The sequence below is a fragment of the Lotus japonicus genome, chromosome 4, assembly GCF_012489685.1.
Source record: "Lotus japonicus ecotype B-129 chromosome 4, LjGifu_v1.2".
NCBI classification, from domain to species: Eukaryota; Viridiplantae; Streptophyta; class Magnoliopsida; order Fabales; family Fabaceae; genus Lotus; species Lotus japonicus.
The window spans coordinates 20,648,601-20,672,782 of record NC_080044.1 but is presented as its reverse complement, the minus strand read 5'-3'; the positions used below and the strand labels follow the sequence as shown (position 1 = coordinate 20,672,782).

General features: G+C 35.1%; 3 protein-coding genes, 1 long non-coding RNA gene and 1 pseudogene across 8 annotated transcripts; 4 read left to right on the top strand and 1 right to left on the bottom strand.

The window, feature by feature from the left end:
- The first annotated feature begins 2,416 nt into the window (after positions 1-2,416).
- Positions 2,417-7,015, top strand: LOC130715765 (monosaccharide-sensing protein 2-like). The gene is made up of 5 exons (XM_057565886.1): positions 2,417-2,639; positions 3,065-3,631; positions 3,738-4,633; positions 5,502-5,689; positions 6,335-7,015. The coding sequence occupies exons 1-5, from the start codon at positions 2,561-2,563 to the stop codon at positions 6,765-6,767; spliced, it is 2,163 nt and encodes a 720-aa protein (XP_057421869.1). The 5' UTR covers positions 2,417-2,560; the 3' UTR covers positions 6,768-7,015.
- On the bottom strand, positions 5,504-10,366 carry LOC130715766 (uncharacterized). Of its 4 annotated transcripts, none has more exons than XR_009011771.1 (7): positions 10,011-10,366; positions 9,821-9,911; positions 9,311-9,422; positions 8,790-8,926; positions 8,362-8,509; positions 6,318-6,693; positions 5,504-5,746 (listed from the first exon to the last, which is right to left on the bottom strand). It is a non-coding gene; the product is annotated as an uncharacterized LOC130715766 (long non-coding RNA). The 4 variants fall into 4 exon arrangements; XR_009011774.1 differs by having other exon boundaries at positions 9,821-9,881; XR_009011772.1 differs by lacking the exon at positions 8,362-8,509.
- Positions 10,367-11,072: 706 nt separating this feature from the next.
- Positions 11,073-14,534, top strand: LOC130712456 (uncharacterized; annotated as a pseudogene).
- Positions 14,535-17,766: 3,232 nt separating this feature from the next.
- Positions 17,767-20,704, top strand: LOC130714178 (uncharacterized). Of its 2 annotated transcripts, none has more exons than XR_009011184.1 (4): positions 17,767-17,955; positions 18,910-18,959; positions 19,307-19,368; positions 19,488-20,704. XR_009011184.1 is itself a non-coding variant. In XM_057564071.1 (4 exons), the coding sequence occupies exons 1-4, from the start codon at positions 18,594-18,596 to the stop codon at positions 19,534-19,536; spliced, it is 324 nt and encodes a 107-aa protein (XP_057420054.1). In that variant the 5' UTR covers positions 18,442-18,593; the 3' UTR covers positions 19,537-20,704. The 2 variants fall into 2 exon arrangements, 1 of the variants encoding a protein (XP_057420054.1); XM_057564071.1 differs by lacking the exon at positions 17,767-17,955 and adding an exon at positions 18,442-18,756.
- Positions 20,705-23,240: 2,536 nt separating this feature from the next.
- Positions 23,241-23,789, top strand: LOC130712455 (uncharacterized). The gene is made up of 2 exons (XM_057562288.1): positions 23,241-23,360; positions 23,442-23,789. Exons 1-2 carry the CDS (start codon positions 23,241-23,243, stop codon positions 23,787-23,789), a joined length of 468 nt encoding a protein of 155 aa, XP_057418271.1.
- Positions 23,790-24,182: the final 393 nt, after the last annotated feature.

Here is a 24,182-nt window from a genome sequence, read left to right as displayed (position 1 = left end):
AAGGGACAAGGGTTCTCAGAATCACTTCCTCACCCCTTTTATTTCTCAGATCTGTTAGAGGGGGAAGTCGATGAAGAACCTTGATGAGGAATCGATGATATTGTCAAATTCGTCCTCTTATCTTGCTTGGCAAATCGATGATTGTTGCCTCTGACCTGATCTGTATTTGTTTGGATGAGGAAGGCCACCTTCGTCCTCCTCCTCTTCTCTGCTTCCTCTGAATTTTTTTTGTTATGAAACCCGCCTAAACCTACCCTGCTAACCCGAGATCCGTCCAACCCGAGTCCGACTTACCCGTTGCTTAAATTCGGTCGGAAATGGATTGAAAAAATTAGGAAATTAAACCCGCCCACACCCGAGATTCGGCCCGAATCCGACCGGTGCCCAACCGTGCTCTTAGGATGTCTTTTGCCAATTTTGCTTTAGTAGGATTAGAAATGCCTGAGTGGATGATTTGTCTGGCACTATGTCATGAGACCTCTGTATTATGTTTTGGTTCATTTTTAATATAATTTTCACTTTCAAAAAAAATTTAATACTTATACAAAATACTAATTTATTAAGTATTAATTAAAAATAATAAAATATTAACTATCAATCATAATTAAGAAAGAAAAATTAAAACGTTTTAAAAATATTTATGTTTGTGTTTTTGTTTTCTTTTAGGTTTGTCTCAACTCTATGACGTTTTGGTGGGTTTTAGTTGATCGGTCTTTTGGTTTGCTTGGCTGGGCTAGGTCTCTGTTTTGCAGGTGTCGTGCAGTTTGATAGGATTAGTTCTTGTCGCTGTTTTTCGACTTCAAATGGGGAGTATCCTTGCTGTGCAGACATAGGGGTTTTTGGTTGGGTTTTTAGAGGTCGTTCGAAGGTTTTTGTTGTAATGGCTGAGCTTCTTCCAGTTTTCTGTTGGCTTGGTTACTGTACCCATGTTGAGAGGGGTTGTTTCTCAACATTATATATTTATATATTTATATATATCTTTCATTTCCAAAAAAAGTTAAGAAATAAATTCTTATGTAAAGAATATTAAGAATGGTGGTGGTAGCGGTGATATTGCAAGGTGATGATGGTGACAGTGATGGTGAATGGCGGTGGTGACAGTGGTGGTAGTAGTGACAGTAGCGGGGATAGTGGCAATGGTGGAGAGTGGTGGTGGTGGCGGCGACGGTGGTGGTGGATGGTGGTGGTGGTGGCGACAGTGGTGGTGGTAGCGGTGGCAGTGTAGGGTGGTGGTGGTAGCTGCGACGGTGGAGGGTGGTTGGAGGTGGCAACGGTGGTGGTGGATCGGAGGGTGGTGGTGGTGGTGGTGGCGGCCGGGGGGGGGGGGGGTGGTTGAGAGTGGTGGTTGTGGTGGTGGTAGTAGTGGCGATAACGATGGTGGTAGTAGTGGTGGTGGCCGTGACGGTGGTGGTGGCGGTGGAGGGCGGTTGTGGCGGTAGTGGTGGCGACAATGGTGGTGGTGGCGACGGTTAATTAAATATATTCAAGTAGTTTATACATCACACTCTTATCATTCCTTATCCATCATCAATAGGGTGGATACAATAATCCATCATTTTGATGTATAAGAGGGGATTGATGTATAAGCTTATACAATACAATGTGAGCACCAAACAGTGGATAAGTCAATAATGTATTGTATAAGCTTATACTATCATGCCTAATATGGCGTACCAAACGTTTCCTTTATGATTCTATCGTAGCATGTCGATTCAAGTTTATCGCCCTCAGGATTGTGTGAATATCAGTTCCACTAGCTAATTTTCACACATACACACACAGTTATGATTGGTTTATTTCCAAAATAATTAATTTATTTCTCTCATATATTTAAAAATGTGTCGACATTTTAAAAATTGTACCAACCATATTAAAGTGTGTATAATAAAGTGTTGTTAGTATTTCTTATTCTATTTTTCACAAGGCCACAATTATTTTCTCCATTTAAAGTGAATCCAATTTTTTTTAGGGAAAATTGATCAATTTAATCCACAACTTAACAAAATAAAATAAAATGCATCAACATCAATGAGTTATTATAAGAATTAGGAAAAAGATGAAGGTTGAATGGATCGTGGGAAGCCATGTTTTGCTCCTGTTCTAGTGCTAATCACAACCACCTTTGTGTTAAAAATAGTTTAATATGATCGTGGCACTTTTTCACTCACAGAAACTTTCAGAGACTCCGTTTTCAACAACTAGTCACGAACACACAAGCACCATGCAACCATGAATTTTGAGTTGTCATTATTCTTTTGACCTTGAACTAATTAACTGAACAAAGTCTCACTTTAACAGCTTCATTGGAAACACTTTGATGAAAGCCTTACGTACACATAACAAAAATTAACTAAAACGTGCACACTTTAGAAGGGTGTTCAAAGCTAGGTATTTGCGTAAGGTACCTTTGAACTCTACTATCTTGGTTTGATCTTTGCACATTTGAAGATATTGATCGATCTAAAAATAATTAAAGTTTTTTATTTGATTGCAACTTGCAAGTGATCCAAATTGTGTTCTGAGTTTGGTTGTTTGGCTAAATTCTTAGCCAAGAACAACAATGAGGGAGGTTGTGATCATTTCAATTGCTGCTACTCTTGGGAGTCTGCTTGTTGGATGGGATAGTTCAACCATTGCAGGTGGGTATTGTCTATATTACATTACAACATCCTATTTATCACACAATTATATGGTGTTTATTGTCTGTCATTGCTAAGTTATACATCTAATCACTCAAATATGAAAAATCTTTAAGATCATACTTATATTCATTTGACTTCATGAATATTAGTTTTATTTTTCGTTTATGATATTTATAAGTGATTCAAATGACACCCACACCAAATGTAGTTGGCTCATGAGGTACAAGCCAAATTCACCCTAAGCAATGTATTAGGTCTAAGTCTTGTCAATAGAAAGAAAAAACATGAGAGAGTTAGCTCGTTATGATTTATGCTGTGAATGTTTTCAGCTCGAACAGAACGTTGTGTTAAATAAATTGAACTGGCATTATTTGATCTCATTGATAAAATTGAACAAACATGTTACTGCTACATCATTGCAGGGGGCATGAGTTACATAAAAAAAGAATTTAACTTGGGGACATATCCCACACTTGAGGGGCTAATTGTGTCCATGTCCTTTCTCACCGGCACCTTTGTGACAATATTCTCCGGGACAGTTTCCGACATGTTCGGAAGGCGACCAATGTTGATAACATCATCGGTTATGTTTTTCCTCAGTGGTTTGGTGATGATGTGGGCTCCTAATGTCTCTGTAGTTCTGTTCTCAAGGCTGTTGGATGGAGTTGCCATTGCACTAGCCATAACTCTCACTCCTCTCTACATATCTGAGATAGCGCCGCCGGATATCCGAGGCACGCTGAACACGCTGCCGCAATTTTCGTGCTCTGGGGGAATGTTTGTTGCATACATCATGGTGTTCTCCATGTCCTTGATGGACTCACCAAGTTGGAGGGCCATGCTTGGTGTTGTTTCGGTTCCTTCCATTGCATACTTTCTTCTCGCCGTGTTTTATCTTCCGGAATCTCCTCCATGGCTTGTAAGTAAAGGAAGACTTACTGAGGCTACCAAAGTTCTTCAAAGGATTCGCGGCGTGGAAGATGTTTCAGGTTATGCTAATTAAACTAGTTGCATCTGTTAGTTTATGTTTTGATCACCAATTGCTTGAGTATATGCCAATAAGGATACTTATTTGTAGTTTGTTTTGATCAACAGGTGAAATGGCTTTGCTGGCTGAAGGTATGTGTCCCGGGGGTGAAGACACAACCATAGAAGAGTACATAGTTTCCCCTGCTATTGAGAGCATTTCAATCAAGGAAGCAGGGAAGGATTGCATAAAGCTCTATGGAGCTAACCAAGGAGTTTCAATGATTGCTCAGCCAGTGAGTGGACAAGGTAGCATGATATCACGAAGTATGTTAACTTTGTCGCGCCAGGGAAGCGTTCTTGCCCAGGCAGCTTCTAATCTCAAGGACCCTATGGTCAATCTCTTTGGGAGCATGCATGATGCTAACCTTCCTCCTGAGTTGTTTGGAAGTTCAAGAGGTAGCATGATAATTCCCAAAGTGCCTAGTGTTTCCAGCATGGGAGCAGATCATGATCAGAGCCCTTTTGGTACTAGTGACAATCTCCATGCGCCATTGCTCAATGCTATTGATAAGGCTTTTGAATCTAAGGACATGTCAGGCATGAGTAGCAATAGCAACTTGAGAGGTAACATGGGGTTGGCTCAGGGTAGTGCTGGAGAAATACCTAAAAACACAAATATTGGTGGAGGTTGGCAATTGGTTTATAAATCAGTTGATCAAACAACAGGGGGTGGGAAAAAAGAAGGAGGAGGAGGGCTACAAAGGGTTTATCTACATGCAGATCCTACCACAATGTCTCGGGAGCAAAGTTCACTTGCTTCAATTTCGGGTTATGACTTGCATGAAGAAGGTGGTGGTGAAGCTTTTCAGGCGTCTGCACTCGTCAGTCGTTCAATTCTCTATACTAAGGATATGACAACCAAACCACAAGCTCCTCCAAAGCGTGTAGGTTGGGGAGCTTTGCTAGAACCAGGAGTGAAACGTGCATTGATTGTGGGAGTAGGACTTCAAATTCTCCAGCAGGTACACCTAGATGTACTAATTGGCTTGTAGAGAACTAGATTCGGTTTCCCTGCCATAAGGAATTCCTTGCATACACACATTCATGAAATTTAGGCCGATCGATCAAGATCAGCCGATTCATATATAATTTAAGCTGGCCAATCTTGATCAGACAGTCCACATTGTGTGCTTTTGTAAATGTGGCTTTTCCTTGATTGCAAGGAATCCATTTCCCAATTTGTAACTATGCGTAATAAGGTTTGTAACTTACACTGAAGTTTGTAACGAGACATGTTACAAATTATGTGATAAGCTGCAGTATTTTTTACACGTAGTTATGAACTAAACTCAATAAGTTAAAAGCAGTGTGCCAATAGGTGGTGTATGGCACCATGCCCCTTACTAACTAGTATTTCAATACCAGTGTAATTTCCTGTTTTTCTATTGATGAACTTGATATCTTTATGGTGTAAACTTGATCATTGTGCACTCTATATTGAATAAGGAGTTAACTCAATAGACTTTGGAATGGGGCAACCTCATATGCCTCTAAACTTTCTTCACCAAAAATAAAATAAATAATCTAAATTCTTCTTATTTTAAAATATTAGGCCCTGTAATTACTCTATACAACAATGCTCCTAGGACTTAAGTTCTTGGCCATATGATGAGTATGAGGACATATTGTTTATTGCAGGTGTTAGTTTCGTCACATTTTAAACATGCAATATCTAAGGATATATATATATATATATATATATATATATATATATATATATATATATATATATATTGTTAGGAAATTTGAAATTGCATAATTTTTGCGGTTGTATTTCTTGAACACAATTACTTCTAATCTTCGATTCTAAAAATGTAATTTATGTTGCAGGCTTCTGGCATAAATGGATTTCTATACTATGCTCCCCAGATTCTTGAGGAAGCAGGAGTAGGGGCACTTTTGTCAAATTTGGGCATTAGTTCAACATCCGCTACACTACTCGTAAATGTCATCACAACATTCTCCATGCTTCCTTGTATAGCTATTTCCATGAGGCTAATGGATGTTGCAGGAAGGAGGTATATATGTTTATACTGAGACATAGCTTGAATTTCCTTTAGTCTTGTATCCGTTCCCTGCATAAAATGTGTAGACTTTATACAAAGCTACAACTTCCACAAGGTTCACTAATATATCCATTTCTTTTTAGAATCTAAATATTCTCCTCCTATTGCAACATGGATCAAGATCTTCTGTGCTAAAATGATATCCTAATTTTCTGTCCCACCAATGAAATCTTGTCATGTCAATTTAAGTGAGGCAGTTAGAAACTAATATGATGGTTCTAATTTACATGTGAAGATTTCATTGGTCACAGAGTTGAGACACCATTTCACACAAAAGATTTTAATCTGTGCAACATATGCTTGTAAAAGGATCAAAATCCCCTGCCTCAAATATTGTCTCATTCATTTTCCCATCAATGAAAGTGTGCAATGTCAATTAAAAATTACATGTGTAAGGTTATAAATGTCATATCCATGTATTTTTAAATTGTCATAGCATAATTTCATTAGTTCAGCCAAAAAATATGACATTATTTAGGGATAGAGGATCTCGATTCCTTGTTAAACTATTTCTCTCCACAATTTGTTTCATGTGTGCCTCTCAAACAATAAAATGTGACAATAATGAGAGTGCAATTACTTATTTTCTCATGGCAGGTCAATACTTCTATACACAGTACCAATTTTGATAGTGTCTCTCATGGTACTAGTACTCCGAGACTTGTTTCGCATGAGTCCTATCCTCAATGCAGCTATCACTGCTGTAAGTGTTATGGTATACGAAAGCTGCTTCTGCATGGGCCTTGGTGTGATTCCAAACATCTTATGTTCTGAAATCTTTCCAACAAGTGTTCGCGGAATCTGCATTTCTATATGTTCCCTTACATACTGGATCAGCACCTTGATCATCACTTCTATGTTCCCCTTTTTGCTCAATCTTCTGGGTCTTACTGGGGTCTTTGGTTTATTTGTTGTTGGGTGCATCGTGACATGGATTTTTGTCTACTTAAAAGTTCCTGAAACAAAAGGCATGCCTTTAGAGGTCATCATTGAGTTCTTTGCTATTGGTGCAAAGCCTGAAACATCTTGATCCAATAGCTACTATGGGAAGCATAAGATTGAATACAAATGTAAAGAAAATTATCATCACCAGAAGCAAAAGAAGTAAAGGAAGCAGCAACATTTACATTTTACCATTGATGAATTTTGAGGTTTAGTTGGTTTTATTTTCCAATCCAGTTTGAGTTGAAATTTTGTTGTTGGTGGAATGATTGAAACCATGCGATGTTTGATTGGTTCCGAGATTTTAGAGATTAGAAGCGAGTCCAAATTTGAGGTTCTGCCTCATAAGTGAAAGTCTACACTACACATCCAAAAACACACTGAACACATATCAATAAGTTTCTAGTTTTGTCCTTTGAAAAGAAGAGAGTACAATCTAAAATTTAGCTTGACATAATGTAATTAGAGCTAGAGAATCAATGTTCCAAGTTGTGATATTTTTTAAGCACATTTTGAGTTCTGAACAGCATATCCCCACAGTGGTGTATTCTTCAATAAATGTATCATGGGGTGAGTAGTACATATTATAAAACTATTTGCATTCTGAAATATTTATGCACTTATTCAATTCTCTCTAGCATTGGTGCTATAACGCTATCTCAAAGAGCCTCATGTTTTGAAGAACCATTTCAAACTGATAAGATGAATGTTTCATTGATTCCAAAATCAAAGTCCAATAAAATTCTTATCCTAAGCCTGGAGCAATTTAAAGTCTTGAGAGCTTCAAAAAATGTGAATATCATATTTGCCTTAGAATGAACCGATCTGAACAGTTTTAACTTGAAGCAGATATGATAATTTCGTATAAGTCTTCAATTTATAAGTAGTGTAGTTTTGTGAAAAAAAGAAGTTAAATTTTGAACTAGACTACAACCCGCGCGTTGCGCGGGCGAATACAACTGACTCAATAGATAGTGAATTTCCGCAAAAATCTTTATTATATTAATGATCATTGTTAAGACATACAAAGTGTTATTTCTGCAAAATATACTTTTGATTTAGAAATAAAATAGTGAAATACATGATATAAATTGCAGAAAATAAAATATAAGCTGCGCATATGGAATTGCTCTTTTTATTTTTTCTGTCTAGCTATTCTTGTTGGCTTCCTCATAGTGTTTGTATATTGTATTTCTAGCTTTGGTTCTCCTAGATGTGTTTGTCCTTAAGGTTTGAATCAAAATTTGTTCTTCATCAGAGGAGGTAAAGTCATCTGTGCAGTTGATTTCTTCCTGATCAAATGATGCACATTGTCTCAGCTTTGTCGATGTTACCTTTGTTTTCTTTTTAAAGACCGATGGTTCTACTTCTTCATCAGATTACCGATGGATCCTTTTTGTTCAATGTTATTAAAGCAATTATTTAAATAAGATTAAAGGTTGAGTTAGTTTACCTTTTGTATTGTTTTATGATTGAAAATCACTTTACACTTACTTGGTGGTCATCCTAGAACAAAAAATGATGGAAATATAAATATAATTATGTTGATATGACACATGAGAAAAGAATAAAACAAAACCAGCAGAGGTGAGACAAAGCAGCTACATTAGTTAGATAGAATAAGGCAGTTAAAATTGTTAGGTAATCTGACAGTTTAAAGGGAATGTAGCAGGGGCATTTACCTTGAATTGGGGGGGGGGGGGGGTGCAGAATAGAAGGCTTCTGAATTGTTAGTATTGCAGAACCAGAATCTAAGGGGAACATTTCTATATTCTTTCCATGTCCTCTAACCTCAAATACTATGTCAAAATAACACATCATTAGATGAACCTGAAAAATCAGAGTCAAAATTCAATCTAATCGTTCATTGGATTTTTAAGTCTGAACCACAACCTCTAATTGTTTCATATGCTGTAATAATAATTAGGGAATATGGAGAGAAATCTTCTTATAGATCAGACTTTTCTCATAGAAGGTTAGAAAGAACCAAGAACACAAAATTTGTTCACAACTTTGTATAGAGCAAAATTTTGTCATAGAAGGTTAGTTTTGATATCACAAAAATATGCTAACAATATAACACCATGATATAAAGTGGCATTAAACTCACCAAGACATTGAAGCATCTCTACCATATGTGCAATTTCCATATCCGGTTTCTTGGCAACCATCTCCATGCGTCTCTTTAACCTCTCTATCTTGCTCCTTAATCTATGGAGGCCATATTCAAAGGTGGGACAAATGTATCTATGGACAAACACAGCAGATTCACTGTTATTCATGGTAGTGCAAGAACAAACAAAGAGAAAGATGCAAATGTGGATTGAAAGTGAATTGAATTTGTATGTCTATCAATCTATGCATATTTAAACACATTACAATGTGGTAAGGTGAATCTTAAGATAACAATAATTGGGTGATGGAATTTACCTAAACTGAGTTTATCGATTGATATTATATGTGTCTCATATTAGTGATTTTTATTATAAAACATGCATTCATGTACTTATTTGCTTTGCATAATCATAACATAATAATAAGTAACTGTTTATCAACCATAAAGCTACAATTGCAATGGAACCAAGCCAAATCAATGTCATGATAAACTGGAGTTCTTTTAATCAGAATTACCTTGGAAGGAAAACATGGTTTGTATCAAGTGACATAACAGACTCACTCTTTCCATTTTCTCTAGAGGACCAAACTGATTTGTGAATTCATCAATAGTGCTGCAATGCCAAGCCTTGGAAAAAGACAAGAGAAAATGATATAGTTAGAAATTTGAATTGAAAATTATTAAGTAAACAAAAAAGAATAGTGTCTTAAAACAGTAGATATGCAAATAAGTAAATTAAAAATTTGGACAAAGAAAGTTAGCTCTCTCTGTTCCATTCATATACTCTTTTAATAGTAGTGGATGATACTCAAGAATCTCATGGAAAATTAGCTCTCAAATATCTTCCTTTGTGACTCTCTGTCTTTTGAATTTAAAATCCATTTTCAAAATAGGATGGCAGAATGGTTCTGTCTCTACTTTTGCCAGCCCCTAGAAGTGAGGACAAGCCAAGTTCATGTAAAAAAGTAAAAAAACAACACTCGCACAAACCAATCAAAATTACAGTTTAACAAATACAAACTTACTTATCATGATTCATGAACCACTAAAGAGTAGAAGCAGATCAAGAAGAGGATTTTGAAGAAGCTGCAGTAGAGAGAAATAGAGACATACATACTATTTGTAAGCCCCGAACAGAGGAAAAATAATATTAGACTTGGCCATAGGGGAAGAGTTCAGGAGAGAAATAGAGTGTGGGTGAGGAGGGAGAAATACCTGCAAATGAGTTTCAGAGACTTTTTCCCTTGCCGTGAGTTTTTCCCAGTCGTTGTGGGGGAGAGATCGATGGATTGGACAGTGGGTGATGGTGAGCAACGCTACAAAAGATTGGTGAGGGGTTCGCACAGTTGTGGCTGAACCGTAAGCCTTGGAGTGACATTGCGGCTCTAAAGAGAGTGTGAAAGAAAGAGGATGAAATGTGGGAATTAGAAAGATCAGGGGAATGGTGAATTGAAAGAATAATGTGTCTGTTACAAAGCTTTGAGAATATACAAGGACATATAGAAAATGCTAAGTGGTTGAGGTGCCACCGCTGATCAGTTACAAAGCTTTGAGGAGATAGAAGCACGCACGTATAGGAAATGCAAAGAAATGGTTCAAGTGCCAAGTCAGATTAGAAGCTTATGTGGAAGAGTAAGGGAATAGCAAAGTGATGAGTTGTCAACGTGAGATTGCACGCTTCACAATTCCTATAGTAATAGATATGCAAACTTCATACTTTTTCCAAATTGCAATAAGTCTACACTCGACTATTGGATGTGGAGATTTAAAGAATTTTAGAGATACTATTGAATGTATGCCTATGTAAATTGACTTCAAGATTTGATAGAAGGAAAATGAATGATATAAATGTAATATTAGAAGCAATGATGGAGACATAAATTTCATATTAGGATGTGTCAAGATAAAAAAGAGAATCCGAGATTAAAGAATATGATATATCCGTTATAATTCTTACAATACACATACATATGTATCACATGTTAGAAAACAAAATTGAAGAGCGTGGGGCGCATGATAACAACATGTCCCTTCCCACCGCCACTAATTAGAAGTGATGACAACAATTCGATTCCATAGATAATAAAAAATGTGCATGAGATAAATGAGTATTTAAAAATAATTTAATATATGATAAAACTATTTTACTCCAATGGTGGCTTGTCATATAAAATTTGAAATTTAATCAAAATAAAAATTTGCAAAACTGTTTTGTAAGGGTTGGAAGGCCCAATTAATAGCCCATTATTGGATCAACAGATTTGGGCTTTGGGGTCAATGGGCCATCTGCTCTGTAGTAAGTAACTACTCACAGCACACTCCGGCAACCGCCACAAAACCTCGACGGAGGACGACGGTGACAATCAGGAGTAGACGGGAACCGCAAACAAGTGTTAGAGTAATCGAAGCTCAGCTCATGGATTCTAACGAATCTCATAGTGATCCTGTTTCTCTGATTAAGGTGTAATACTGTAATGTAATCTTCTTTATGTTCTGAATTTCATCCTAAATATATCATATGTCTATTCTGGAATTGTTTAATTGTTTGCATGTGGTGAAATTTGATTATATAAGTGATGTGTTATTGATGTTTGAGTTTAGGATTGCTCTCTGTTGATATTGATGATGCTTTTGATTTGGCTTCTCAAGTAAATGTCCATGGGTATGTAATGTTTTACCATTTAGGATTAGGAAGCTGTTATAGTAGTATGGGTGTGGAATTCGTATATCTCTAGGAAGTATATTGCCGATACCGGTACCGGTACGCGCACATAGATACATATCTTGTAGACTAAGCCGTTTGGAATTTGGAAAAGAGTTCTAAAAATGTCCCTTAACGCTATGTTTGGTTCGAAGCAGGAGAGGGAGAGATTTTACCCTTACTTTCAGACTTTCATTAAGAATTTCAAAATATGAGGAATGACATTTTAATTATACAATTTGTCTCCCCTTCAAATTCCTCCAATTGGGGGGAGCCAAAATTGAGTTAGGAGGGGTTTAGGCCCCCTCCCCTTCTTAAGTTGAACCAATCAAGCTAACTTTTTTAAAAAGAATTCCCTGCCATCCCCTCCTCTCCATTTCCCTCCAACCAAACACTGTAAATCTTCTTGTTTTGTCTTGTTCATCATCATGCTGTGAGAGGAATTTCATTCTTTGAAGAAAAGCAAAGTAGATCCAAAAATGGTGGAAAATAACCTATTTTGATATATATGAATGGAAAATATGTATATGTCTTAATGGTTTTTTGTTGTGATCATAAGTATCTTTTCGTAAATATTTCCGTCTAGCCAGCTAACGATAAGGTTATCTATTAATAAAATAACAATGTCTCTTTGCAATATTATGCATTTATCTAAAATATATTATTTATTTTGTAAATTCTTGCTAACATATCTAGGCTGTACTATTGTTTCTTGTGTATTTTAAGAATTTCCCATATTCTGTATCTATGTTGTGTATTAAGTACCTGAGCGTCATAGATAACCTTGAATCATTTCATCTGACATTGCTTATACATCTATTCAATTTCCTTAGTGTATATATTTGATCATGGAATTAACAGGTGGACTATCAACCATAAGTACTAAACTGCTGATGTCTCTGTTTGAATGGCTCATCTTCATGAGATGACTTTTCTGCTGGAAACCTGCTAGTGTTTCGACGAATGACTACTTTGGTGATGGTTTTTGACATGAATGATGTTAGTTCCTTCACTTGGTTCTCCTTTAATTTGTTATGTTTATGGCGTTAATTATTTAATCCATGATAAAGGTTTTATATTTGTTGTGATTGTTTTTGTTTTCTGCTGCATAAGCAGTGACATATGCACGTAATGTATATTTTTTTTCTCATTTTGTGCAGCTATCTTCCCTAACTGCACTACAAGGTTGGGTATCACACACTGATATTCAAAACTTTGAGATATTACTATGTATTGGAAACAAAGTCGACGTGGTTCCTGGTCATCCAGCTCATGCTGATTACAGAAGACGTTTTCTGAAACTTGAAGACTCTTCTATAAATCTGGATACAGAATTCTGAGTATGGAATATCAGAAAATGAAGGAACCAGCTTATTGGGGGATGAAGAGCCATCATGAGATATTAGAAGGTCTTGCTTGGAATGGTGCACTGAGAACAACATTGAGTTCATTGAGGCTTGTGCTTCCAATGTTGAATTTGACAAATGTAAAACCTCATTTCCTGTTTTAATAAGCTGGTCTTTAAAATATTGCACACAAGTTTTTTTTTGTTTTTGTTTTGTTTTGTTTTGTTTTAGATATTGATGAGTATACTTAATTATAGTCCATTTTTGGTGAGTGAGAGATGGTACTTAGAGGAGAATGAGTTGTGTAAAATATATATATAAAATATCATTTAAGGTGATCTTTATTAAAATATTATCTTACAAAGGTTCAAATGATGGACAACGGATTGTTTTTTTGAAATTATATAATTTCCGCACATTTGTTGTATTATTGACATAAAAGAACTGCTATTGACTGGCTTGTCTATAGATGGCGATTTACAAGTAGTTCAACGTCTCTACAGTGCACTTTCTGCTCATATGTGGCCTGGAATGATATTGAAATCTGGTGATAGGATAAGCCAACCATCATTCCCAGAGAAAGAAGGTATGTTTTCTTTCTATTTTACCTCCCGGGCATGCTGTTAGGCTGTTAGCCACTGTCATTAATGTAGAATAAATGTAAGCTCTTACTTTGGTTTATCCTTTTTCTTCTCTTTAGAGTTATCTTCCGAAGATTCAGACTATGAACAGGATTATGAAGTTTTATCAGCTTGCTCAACCGATCCGTGGAAAGATACTGAACTAGAATGTTTTTGTGCAACTTCTCTAGATGCAGGGGGGTCAGCTCCTCATGACAAACCCACCACAGATTGTGAACATGAGGCTGAAAGTAAATCTAATAAAGAGTTTCAACCTACAACCTCATGCATTGATGAGGATGAGAATTACAAGGCAGCGGTGCCCGACATTGTGGATTCTGAAGAGGGTGGGAAGGTAGATGTAGGTAAATGACTTGAATTAGAGGATTTGGAACAGTTGATGTCTGAGATTGGTAATATGCGAGCAGGCCTAAGATTGATGCCTGACTTTCAAAGAAGGGACATGGCTGCAAAGCTGGCTATGAAAATGGCTTCCATACTTGGAGAGAGAGTGATGAAGAGGGAATGTAGTCGATAGTACGATGCTAGTTTATGATATCGAGTTATAAGTGTCATGACTCATGATACATCGATGAACATCACTAGCAGTACTTTTAGACTCATCAGTGGAAGAAGATGAGCAACCTCTGTTGCCCTAGGATAAGAAGCTCCTTTTATGCTTCGTCTCTGCTACCGATTGGTTGCTGCTGAACGTGATTCACGATCAATTAGTCCTGCTTTGTCACACCTTTTTTTACAATAGAAGTTTTTAGGTTTAACTTTATGATCTCATATACACTACCCTACATCTAGTTCAATAGTGTTAATGGCTTTTGTTATAGACTGTTTAATAGCCAATTTTGTAGAGCAAAACATTGTGTTAAGAAATTGAATGTGTTTAGGCAAGTTCATGGTACTTAACATGATGGAAGTGTTGTGGAAAACGTTGGTTGGCTGTGATGTTGGCACTGGCCGCAATTTGTAAGTGGGGAAGATTGGTGGAAAAGTGCACTGAATGTTCTAACTACGTGGATATAATGACAGTCACTGGGTGATTATATTTTTTTGTAGGAATAAGGGTTACATATATTTATTCATACCCATTCCATTATTAATATTATTTAGGTAGCGTTTGGTAGACAGGTGGGAAGGGAAAGGAACAGGACACATGGTTTCCGTTCTGTGTTTGTCGTGTTTTTAAGATGGAACGGAACGGGACAAAAAGCTCCAGGAACGGGACACTTTGGTTCCCTGGGAAATGGTGGAACGGAAGGAACACTCTCTTAAAACTTTTGCAAGTTCAAAAATACCCCTAATTTATATTTGAAATTTTATGTATCTAAACAGTTTAAAATCACTTATAAAATTGAAAGCACTTATTATATATGTAGACAAAGTTAAATAAAAATCTACTTTTTCAAAAAAATCACTTAAAATAAAATCAATTATTTTTTTCAAAAGTAAAATCACTTTTTGTAAGCAATGATAAACGAGCCAATTAGAGTGCGTTTGATTCAACTTATTTTGGAAAAATCACTTTTTAATCAAAAAATCACTTTTAAAATAAAAAAATCACTTTTTTAATCAAAAAATCACTTTTAAAATCAAAAAAATCACTTTTTTAATCAAATATCACTTTTTGTGTTTGTTTAAAACAGATTATTTGATTATTTGAAACAGTTATTTTAGCTTATCATGAAAACCTGATGATAGATGAGAGGAGATAAAAAAAAGTGATTTTAATTAGAGTAATCAAACACGAATCAACTTAATTAAAATAAAATCAATTATTTTTTCAAAAGTAAAATCAATTTTTGTAAGCAATGATAAACGAGCCAATTAAAATGCGTTTAATTCAACTTATTTTGGAAAATCACTTTTTAATCAAAAAATCATTTTTTGTGTTTGTTTCAGCTGAAGCTGAAAACAAATTATTTGAAACAGTTACTTTAGCTTATAATGAAAATCTATGATGATAGATGAGGGGAGATAAAAAAAAGTGATTTTAATTAGAGTAGTCGAACAGGAATCAATTTATGCTTTTCTCAAAATCTCTTAAAAAAATTATAGTTAAAAATCAATATTTTTAATCTAAATAAACGCACTTAAAATAGCTTAAATAGATAATTAGGTTTATGCTTTTTTCAATAGCATACTGAAACAACTTAAACAATATATAAGTGATTATTTTAAAGAAATAAGTGATTATTTCATGAAGTAAGCACTAACAAACAGTTTCTATGCAAAATGTTCAATTGAGTTCAATTTGTTTTCCTCAATCAAATATTAAACATGCAGGGTTATATATGTAATTAAAATCATGGTTCTGTTCTATTGACTTGGAGTTACCAAACACAACACATAGAACATTATTGTCTTGTTCCATCCTGTTCTGTTCCGTTCCGTTCTGTTTTGTCTTGTTCCGTTCCGTCACCAAACGCTACCTTAGGTTATGTTTGATACTTGTCAGTTGTCAATAGTGCTAACCGACATGACACTCACTTTGAGGTAAAAAGTGAACGAAGCTCTTATGAATTATGATTAAAGTTTGTTCATGTTAATTCAACCGGTATGCAAACTCACTTATCTGTGAGTTGCAATTACCTTGTGCTGTCATTTTTGTTTCTAAAATCTGCTAACAAAGTCTTTTCTAAAGAGTGTTAAGTGTGAATGTGTAACATGCATGATATAGGTAATGCTATCACTTGGGAAGTACTCAAGTTTTGGATATAAAGGATAAGGACCATGACGTGGTGTGGACTCTGAATTTGTCTCCCCCTTATTTACGGAATCACAAAAGGTAATGTAGGTAGCAAAGAGACTGTACAAGTTGCCTGCGGAGATGTCATGTTCTGATAAGTGAGGACTTGAAAAGGCAAGGTAAAATTAGGGGAAAAGTAGGCAAGTTAGCAACATATTGATGACTCCTCAACTCAACTTGGTTGAAAAGTGAAAACATTGTACCAAACTGAGGCTTGGAGGCTATGATTAAAGTGTAGGTTTTTAATTGACCATTATTTTTTAGATTTATTGAATATAAAATCAATTACTCAGATTTTGAATACAAATACAGAAAATTCTTATCTTACTAAATGAGATTGACTATATAAATGCCATTAAACTCGATCAATTACTTAAATTATGAATACTGATTTAAATTATAACATGTTTGTATTATTGGTGAGTATACGATTCAAAGCACCATAACTATTTACTCAAACAAGAAGAAGCACGATAACTATAAAATTTGCATTTAAAAGCTTCTTGTGACATGTGAGTGATTATAAGATTGTCAAGGGTAGAACCAAACACGTTAGAGTATGGATGTAGTAGTTCAGTGTATGGGTGCATCAAAACACATCCAAAGATGGCAATCATGGTGCTTTCTAATAATGTATAGGGATGATATGAGGAAAATATCAGCATTTGCTCTTTTGGGTCTCAACTTTCAACTTTGTAGGTGAGTGTTCACACTAATGGTGGCATGAGAGGAGAATAAAAGATAACTACCTAGGAAGATAAATGGTGGGAGACTGGGAGGGACCTTTTACCACCATCCTACTAAAAACAAAGGTACACAATAAGATGCTATCAATTATCACCTTTAATCTCTATAAGCATCCACGGGGTGGAACTCTTCTAGTCCCCCCAATCCCATTAAGAAAGATCTTAAGTGGATGGGAATAGGAATTAGGATAGATGCATTAGTGGGACCATAATGCCAAGTGGTATCTCTACCTTTCATCATTAGTTTTTGAAACCATATAATAAACATTTGCACTGCCTTTATGTCTCTCATTTGTCTTATCCTCCCTTTAATACCTTTATTTTATTTCGTTTTAGCTGTCTTTTGGGATATTTGAGAAATTGTATTTGTATGTCATTTTTTTTAATAGATATTTGTATAAGTAAAAGAGATATATAGAAATAATTTGAAGAAAAATGTGGTGTGAAATTATTAATATAACTTAGAGAAATAGAAAAAATAATATTGTGAGAAGTGTTTTAAAAAATTTAATTACATGAATAATAGAACTCTTGCTAATAAATGATTTGCTTAATTATTATTTTTTTGAAAATTGAATTTGTTTAATTAAGTTGTACAGAATCTACCTGCAGTGGAAATTAAGCTTGCTACAGAAGGTTGCTTGATAAACAAACTAATAGTGATGGTTAGCACTGACCACTACCAAATGCACCTTGTTCGTTCGTGATTCTCCTTGACTAAAATGATTCACGTTATTCTCATTCATGACTGAAGTGCTACAAGTTTCAGCTTGCTCATAATTTGGAGAAGTGTTACAAATAGGATGGTGATACATTTGCATCCATTTTATTTTACATCTTATTTGCATTTACTTTCGTTATCATATTATCCGTCATCAATATCAATATATATTAGAAAAGAACAACTTCTAGCATGACGTGTCGCTCTCATAGGCCAAGTTAGTAACGTGTCGCTCCCAGATTAATTCTCACCTAATATTTTACAGGTAAGCTCTTTCTCCTTGGCCCCACTTGCCACATGTGCCCTGATTTTTCCTTACCTTATTTCTCCTTAGTAAAAAAATACATTTTTAAATTTTAGATTTGATTAGGATTTAAGTTTTTTATTTCTTGATTTTATCTTAATTTATTTTTGATTTATTTTTAGAGTATTAATTAATTTTTATGGTATTTTTATTGAATTTTCGGATTTTTAATTAATTCCGGATTTTATGAGTTTTTATTGTGATTTGCTAGATTTTGATAGTTTTTATCTATATTTATTTAGTAGATTTTTAAATTTTAGATTTGATTAGGATTTATGTTGTTTATTTCTGGATTTTATCTTAATTTATATTATTATTTATTTTTAGAGTATTAATTAATTTTTATGGTATTTTTATTGAATTTTCGGATTTTTAATTAATTCCGTATTTTTTGAGTTTTTATTGTGATTTGCTAGATTTTGATAGTTTTTATCTATATTTATTTAGTACATTTTTTAATTTTAGATTTGATTAGGATTTATGTTGTTTATTTCATGATTTTATCTTAATATAAAATCTGTGATAAGTGATTTAAATCAATAATACATCTCATCACCAAAAACCCTCTTAAAACCCTGCCTACCTCCACCATCTCCTCCATGGAATTCATCTCCTCCATGCAATTCTCATCCCATCTCTCCACTGAACGGAACCACCCCCACAAAATCGTCTCATCTCTCCACGGAAACACTTTGCCATTGACTTGCAATCGCATCCCTCTGATTTGCTGCCTTGGACTGATTGGGAAGGTTGCAGATGGAGGTTTCAAATTATTTTCTTCCTTTGCTTGCATAATATGTTATGGTTTTTTTCAATTTTATTTTACTTTACCTTTAACTTTCATTCACTCATGTTTGACTTCAAGGTCAATTTCGTTCATCACTTGCCATGCTAATTTCAAATTCTTTTCTTCAGGTTTTTTTATAGATATTCCACCAAAAGAGATTCTTTGGAAGCCATGGATGGTGAGTCCATTTTATATTCTATATGAAATTTTGCAATATTTTGATTTGTTTTTTATGTTTTCTGATTCTCCTTTGTATGTGATTCTATTTTATTCGTTTTTCTTAATTTGCATCTAAAATTTGTGTCCTATGTTATAGGAGGTGAAACATTGATCTATGTATATTTTGATTAACCTAATCATTGTCAGTGAAGTGGATTGAGGGAGTGAAAGAATTGAGAGGAGAGAAAGGAGAAGTTGTAGATTTTTTTCCTTGCAACTTTTTTATTTGGTAATTTTTTCTTTTTGCCTGCTTCTTGCACCGAGGAAATTAATTATTATTGTTGGTGCTTGCCGTTACAACTACAGAACTACATATCATGGATGAGATTTTACTGCTTATCTTTGTTCGCTCAAGCTATACTATTGAGGTTAGGCTTTTAAAACTGGTGCTATCCTTTCTAATATGCTAAACGCCTAAACCAATGTTCTAACAATAAATTGATTTCCTTGGCTTCCCTGGAAACATTTGACATGAATTTATCCGTAGGTACAGAACGGCAATGAGGTGCATACCTCTTTCTGACTACACTCTCTGATTCTCAGCTAGCTGACGATGAAACATGATTGATGACTCAAGATCTTATCTTGCTCTCATTTCAAGTAAGCCACGAAACATGTGAGACCAGTACTCATGGAGGTTTTTCTCAGTCCATTATATGTATATATTCACCAGATAAGAGATAGAGATGTGTGTTTGGTGTTGCACTACTTTGATGCATATGTATATATTCACCAGATAAGAGATAGAGATGTGTGTTTGGTATTGCACTACTGTGATGCATATATAGTTTTACTGACTTAGTTCATCAATTCTACATCTATCTATCATCATTACATATATTAAAAGTCACTTTTCGAAGGCAATATTAGATTTTATAATTAATCATTGTTCTACTATGGTTCAATTAATCAAACTTTAGTGTGATTGGAAGTCTTGCTTGCATGAGTGTGTAATTATCACATTACGATTTAGTATCAGCATATGTTTTTGATTTGGTTATTGTACTTTCAACAACAGTGCTACATAAAGCAAAAAGTTATTTTAGCCGTTCAACAAATATAATGGGTCTAAAATTTCTAGGGGGTTTTCTTCCATTCATCTTCTTTAGTATCATGTGATTAGTTTTCCCTTACAAATAGATCTGATTGGTTATGGAAACCACTGGAAGGTCATAGCCAAAAATTGGCTTCAATTAATTCTTTGGCTTTCATATCTGTCTGCAAATTTGATTGCTATCTTTGCACTATCATAGCTAGATTGATGTTGCACATATTGCTATTATGTTTGGTGGTCTTTAGTCTATCCTACTCTAACATGTCTATCAATCTCACTTCATGAGTTCTTGATTTTCTGTTACTTAGAATGCAGATACGGCTGGAAGCTGCTGATTTGGAAGCAAGTTTCATTTGAATTAGTATGAGCTCATATTAATTCATGTTAAAGATGGACAACAATCAGGAATAGCACCTAGGATTGCTGTTGATTTGGAAGCAAGTTTCATTTGATTTTTTAATTAGAAATAAATATTTTAATGATTTAAATTCAAAATGTGATACCTTCTTACTTTATGAAGTGCTTTTTTATGCCAAAGAACAGACTCCGATTGCAGTGAAAACAAAATTTGCATATGATGTTAGGTACTGTGTGGAATTTGTGAGTGTGTTTGTGGATAATTTATAAGAAAAGCGGTGGTGATAGTGAGGTAGAGAAATCTGAGAGAGATTTTGATGTAAATGAAGATTTTTCTTTCTTATGAGATTGGACTTTTAATCCTTATCCACACCATTCAAAATTTCCATTATTAATACTATTATTTTCGACACTTATGTCACTGACAAATAATAATTAGGTTATGATGTAATGTATATTCTTTGTAATGGAGAATTAAGTAGTTGTTTTTAAGAGTCTTTTATATATAATTCAGATGTAAACAATATGCACTCAGCTATCACTTGAGCACTAGAGCAAGTAAAGGGAGCATACTACGACTGCTTTACTATTCTGAATTTCTTTATCGCAGAAATGCTCCGGTAAGTACAACAAGCTCAAAAGCAGAATAACATGATGAAACTACTAGATATTATTAATGAACCAAACCTTTCAGTTCCAAACTGTCAAGACCTTCGCTAGAAATTTGTTCTAAAGTACGCCCATTAGTACTACTATAAGAGCAAAGCAACATGCTTCTTATATTGGGAGATAGACAAAAGCAGAGGTTACCTTAGTAAGCTTTCTCACCTGGATCAACAGAAAAAACAACTGAAACTCGATCGATGAAAGTTGGAATGACAAGGTTTACTCTTAAAGTCTTCGGCAGGAGGAGGATACAAGAGATCGACCTTGAAGCAAGCAAGGTATGGTGGGTGTCATCATCTTCATCGATATTACCCACCAGATAGACTTGAGAAAAGACTTTCAGGCATCCTGAGAGTAAGGAGAAGCTTGATCTAAATGTATTAGAAAGAACCTAAAAGCTTTTATATATAGGAAGAATATTTTACATGAAAATACTTCTACATAAAAATAAATGTTAATAAGATTTCATCGGAATTTTTTTTTGTTACAAGAAAAACATAATATAATATAGTTTGATGTTAATTTTTTACTACATAATAATATAGTCCACTTTAACTTTTTTGTACAAATTATTATAGGAGTTAAATTCTCCTACGGGAAGAAATATATTTTAACAAGAAAGTACCTTCATTAAGTATTAATTAATTTATCAAATACAATAACAAATTTCGCGGTACTTTCTTTATTTTCTAAGATTAAAATGTGTTCTGAATACTTTATTGGTGATTCTTCATATCTATAATTTGTGTTATTGTCTTTAGGCTCATGAAGAATGTGAAACGACTTCATGTTGATATGGGTCAAACTTAGTTTATTTTATTGTGTAAAAAATGAACTCGCATAATCACGTACATAAAGAATCTTTTCTCTTTTTTTCATTGTAGATTAAATCAGCTATTGTTTATTAGCCATCATTAAACCACATCCTCTAATATGTTTTGCATAATTTGAGATTTGGTTAACCAATTTTTTTATTAGTTATTCAATTGTACGAAGTTCAATCTATGCAACAAGGGTTTTAATTGAAGACTTTTTATCCACTTTGCTCATCATTTCACACTCTTCTATTTCATCCGTTGTTTATTATATTTTTAATGATCAAGGTATTAATTGACCTATCAAATATAATAGATGTATTCCCCGTGCAACGCGCGGGTAAAAAACACTAGTATTTCTTATTTCATCTTATTTTTATTATTTTTTCTTCTTATGTCATCATATTTTTATTCATTACTGAGATACGTGCATCAAAAGGGTGGTTTTTCGTTTTTGTTGTAGAAAAGAACAACAAAGACACAAACGATCGAGTAGCCACGGGCAGAAACTTGAAAACTTGAAACCATCAATTGCTTGGATAAGTGCAGATTGATGAGTTGATTTCTTAGGGGTGTTGATAGACTAATCCCATAAAAAAAATTAAGACACAAAAAAAAATTGATTAAATCAAATGAAGCACAAATTGGAAAATTGGTGTTTTTTGAATTGAATCATACTTCTGATTTAATTTTGAAAATCAAACCAAATATTTTTAAGTTTCATGACTTAACGTTCAAAAAACAAAAGTATTCATGACTTTATTTATAAATAGGGAACTGTTATTCAGACCCCCCATAGCTATTTAGACCCCCAAAAATCTGGGAAATGTCAAAAATACCCTTAATGAAAAGATAAAATTTAAAAAATACCCCTCCCTCCATCCTCACCTTCTTCCTAATGCTTTGTTGAACCCCCCCCCCCCCGCTCTCACCACATTATCTTTCTTCTTCAACTTCCAAACTCACTCTCAACTTCCACACCCACATTGTTCCCGACAACCGCCTCCACCACCCACGCCACCGCTGCCGTCGTCCTCACCCAATACCATCACCAAAGCCGCCGCCACCGCCGTCGTCGTCCTCACCCAACTTCTCCTCCCTCGTTGCCTTCGTCGTCTGTGAATGTACTGCACTCTAATCCCGATCTAGATTTATCGCACTTCCATTAAGCGTAAACCGTACTCTTTGTGTGCGTTTATCTGTTATTATTATGCCGACGCATTGTTAAACTGCGTCTCTGTCGCACTTATAAAGTGCGTTTGTGACACGCGTTCAAAGTGCGATTTAAATAGTTCTGGCCTGTAACAGAAACAGTAAACAATTTGCAGTTTTCGTTTTGCATTTCAGAATGAGTCTCCCTGAGTCATATGAAGTGGATATGCCACAAGAAAGGCAATTAGCCAATGTAGAAGATCGACATGATGTGCCAATTGTAGTGGACTACACAGAACAATTTACCACAGACATGGTATTTTCATAACCAATGAGTGAGTTTATGTCAAATAAGTTGAATTTATATGTGATGCGTATATTTGTTAATATTTTGTAGGTTTTTACTACTCGGGATGAGCTTTTGGATTGGGCTAAGAATGTAGGAAAGCAACTAGTCTTTGTGATCATTATTAGAAGGTCTGATTGTGGGAGCAAGGGCCGTGGGAGTAAAGGCAGACAGTTGGCTATTTTGGTGTGCGAGATGAGAGGCAAGTACAAACTGTACAAGCCTGTGTTGGTGTGGAAGGGGACAGGAACCAAGAAATGTGGTTTTCCATTCAGGCTCAAGGCGAGATACACATCAGAAGATGGTTTGTGGAGGTTGACTGTAGTACGTGGCGACCACAACCATGAGCCAGCCGAAACTCTGGTTGGCCATGCTTATGCCAGTCGCCTTACAAGTTAAGAAAATGATATGGTTGGTAAAATGGTTGACAATAGAGTGAAGCCAGGTAACATGTTGCTGGCAATGAAGGATGCCAACCCTCAGAATCTGACTACCATAAGGCAAGTGTACAATGAGCGGATGACACACATTAGGGCCAAGAGGGGACAATTGTCAGAGATGCAGCACTTGATGAGGTTGTTGGAGGAAGACAGGTACACGCACTGGTCCAGAACTGAAGAGGGTTCCATGGTGATTCGGTCCTTATTCTGGGCCCATCCAGTTTCCATCCAGCTGTTCAACCAATTTCCTACTGTTGTCTTGCTTGATAGCACGTACAAGACCAACAGATATATGATACCATTGTTGGAGATGGTTGGCATGACATCAGTTGGATTCACATACACCATAGAT

What these genes read in the sequence shown, in the direction of transcription:
- LOC130714178 (XM_057564071.1), top strand. Translation starts at nt 18,594, where the DNA reads ATGGAATTCATCTCCTCCATGCAATTCTCATCCCATCTCTCCACTGAA. An exon ending in TGGGAAGGTTGCAGATGGAG is followed by an intron (nt 18,757 to 18,909) that starts GTTTCAAATTAT and finishes TCTTTTCTTCAG; the next exon opens with GTTTTTTTATAGATATTCCA. An exon ending in TTCTTTGGAAGCCATGGATG is followed by an intron (nt 18,960 to 19,306) that starts GTGAGTCCATTT and finishes TTACAACTACAG; the next exon opens with AACTACATATCATGGATGAG.
- LOC130715765 (XM_057565886.1), top strand. Translation starts at nt 2,561, where the DNA reads ATGAGGGAGGTTGTGATCATTTCAATTGCTGCTACTCTTGGGAGTCTG. An exon ending in CGGCGTGGAAGATGTTTCAG is followed by an intron (nt 3,632 to 3,737) that starts GTTATGCTAATT and finishes TTTGATCAACAG; the next exon opens with GTGAAATGGCTTTGCTGGCT. An exon ending in GACTTCAAATTCTCCAGCAG is followed by an intron (nt 4,634 to 5,501) that starts GTACACCTAGAT and finishes TTTATGTTGCAG; the next exon opens with GCTTCTGGCATAAATGGATT.
- LOC130712455 (XM_057562288.1), top strand. Translation starts at nt 23,241, where the DNA reads ATGAGTCTCCCTGAGTCATATGAAGTGGATATGCCACAAGAAAGGCAA. An exon ending in AACAATTTACCACAGACATG is followed by an intron (nt 23,361 to 23,441) that starts GTATTTTCATAA and finishes AATATTTTGTAG; the next exon opens with GTTTTTACTACTCGGGATGA.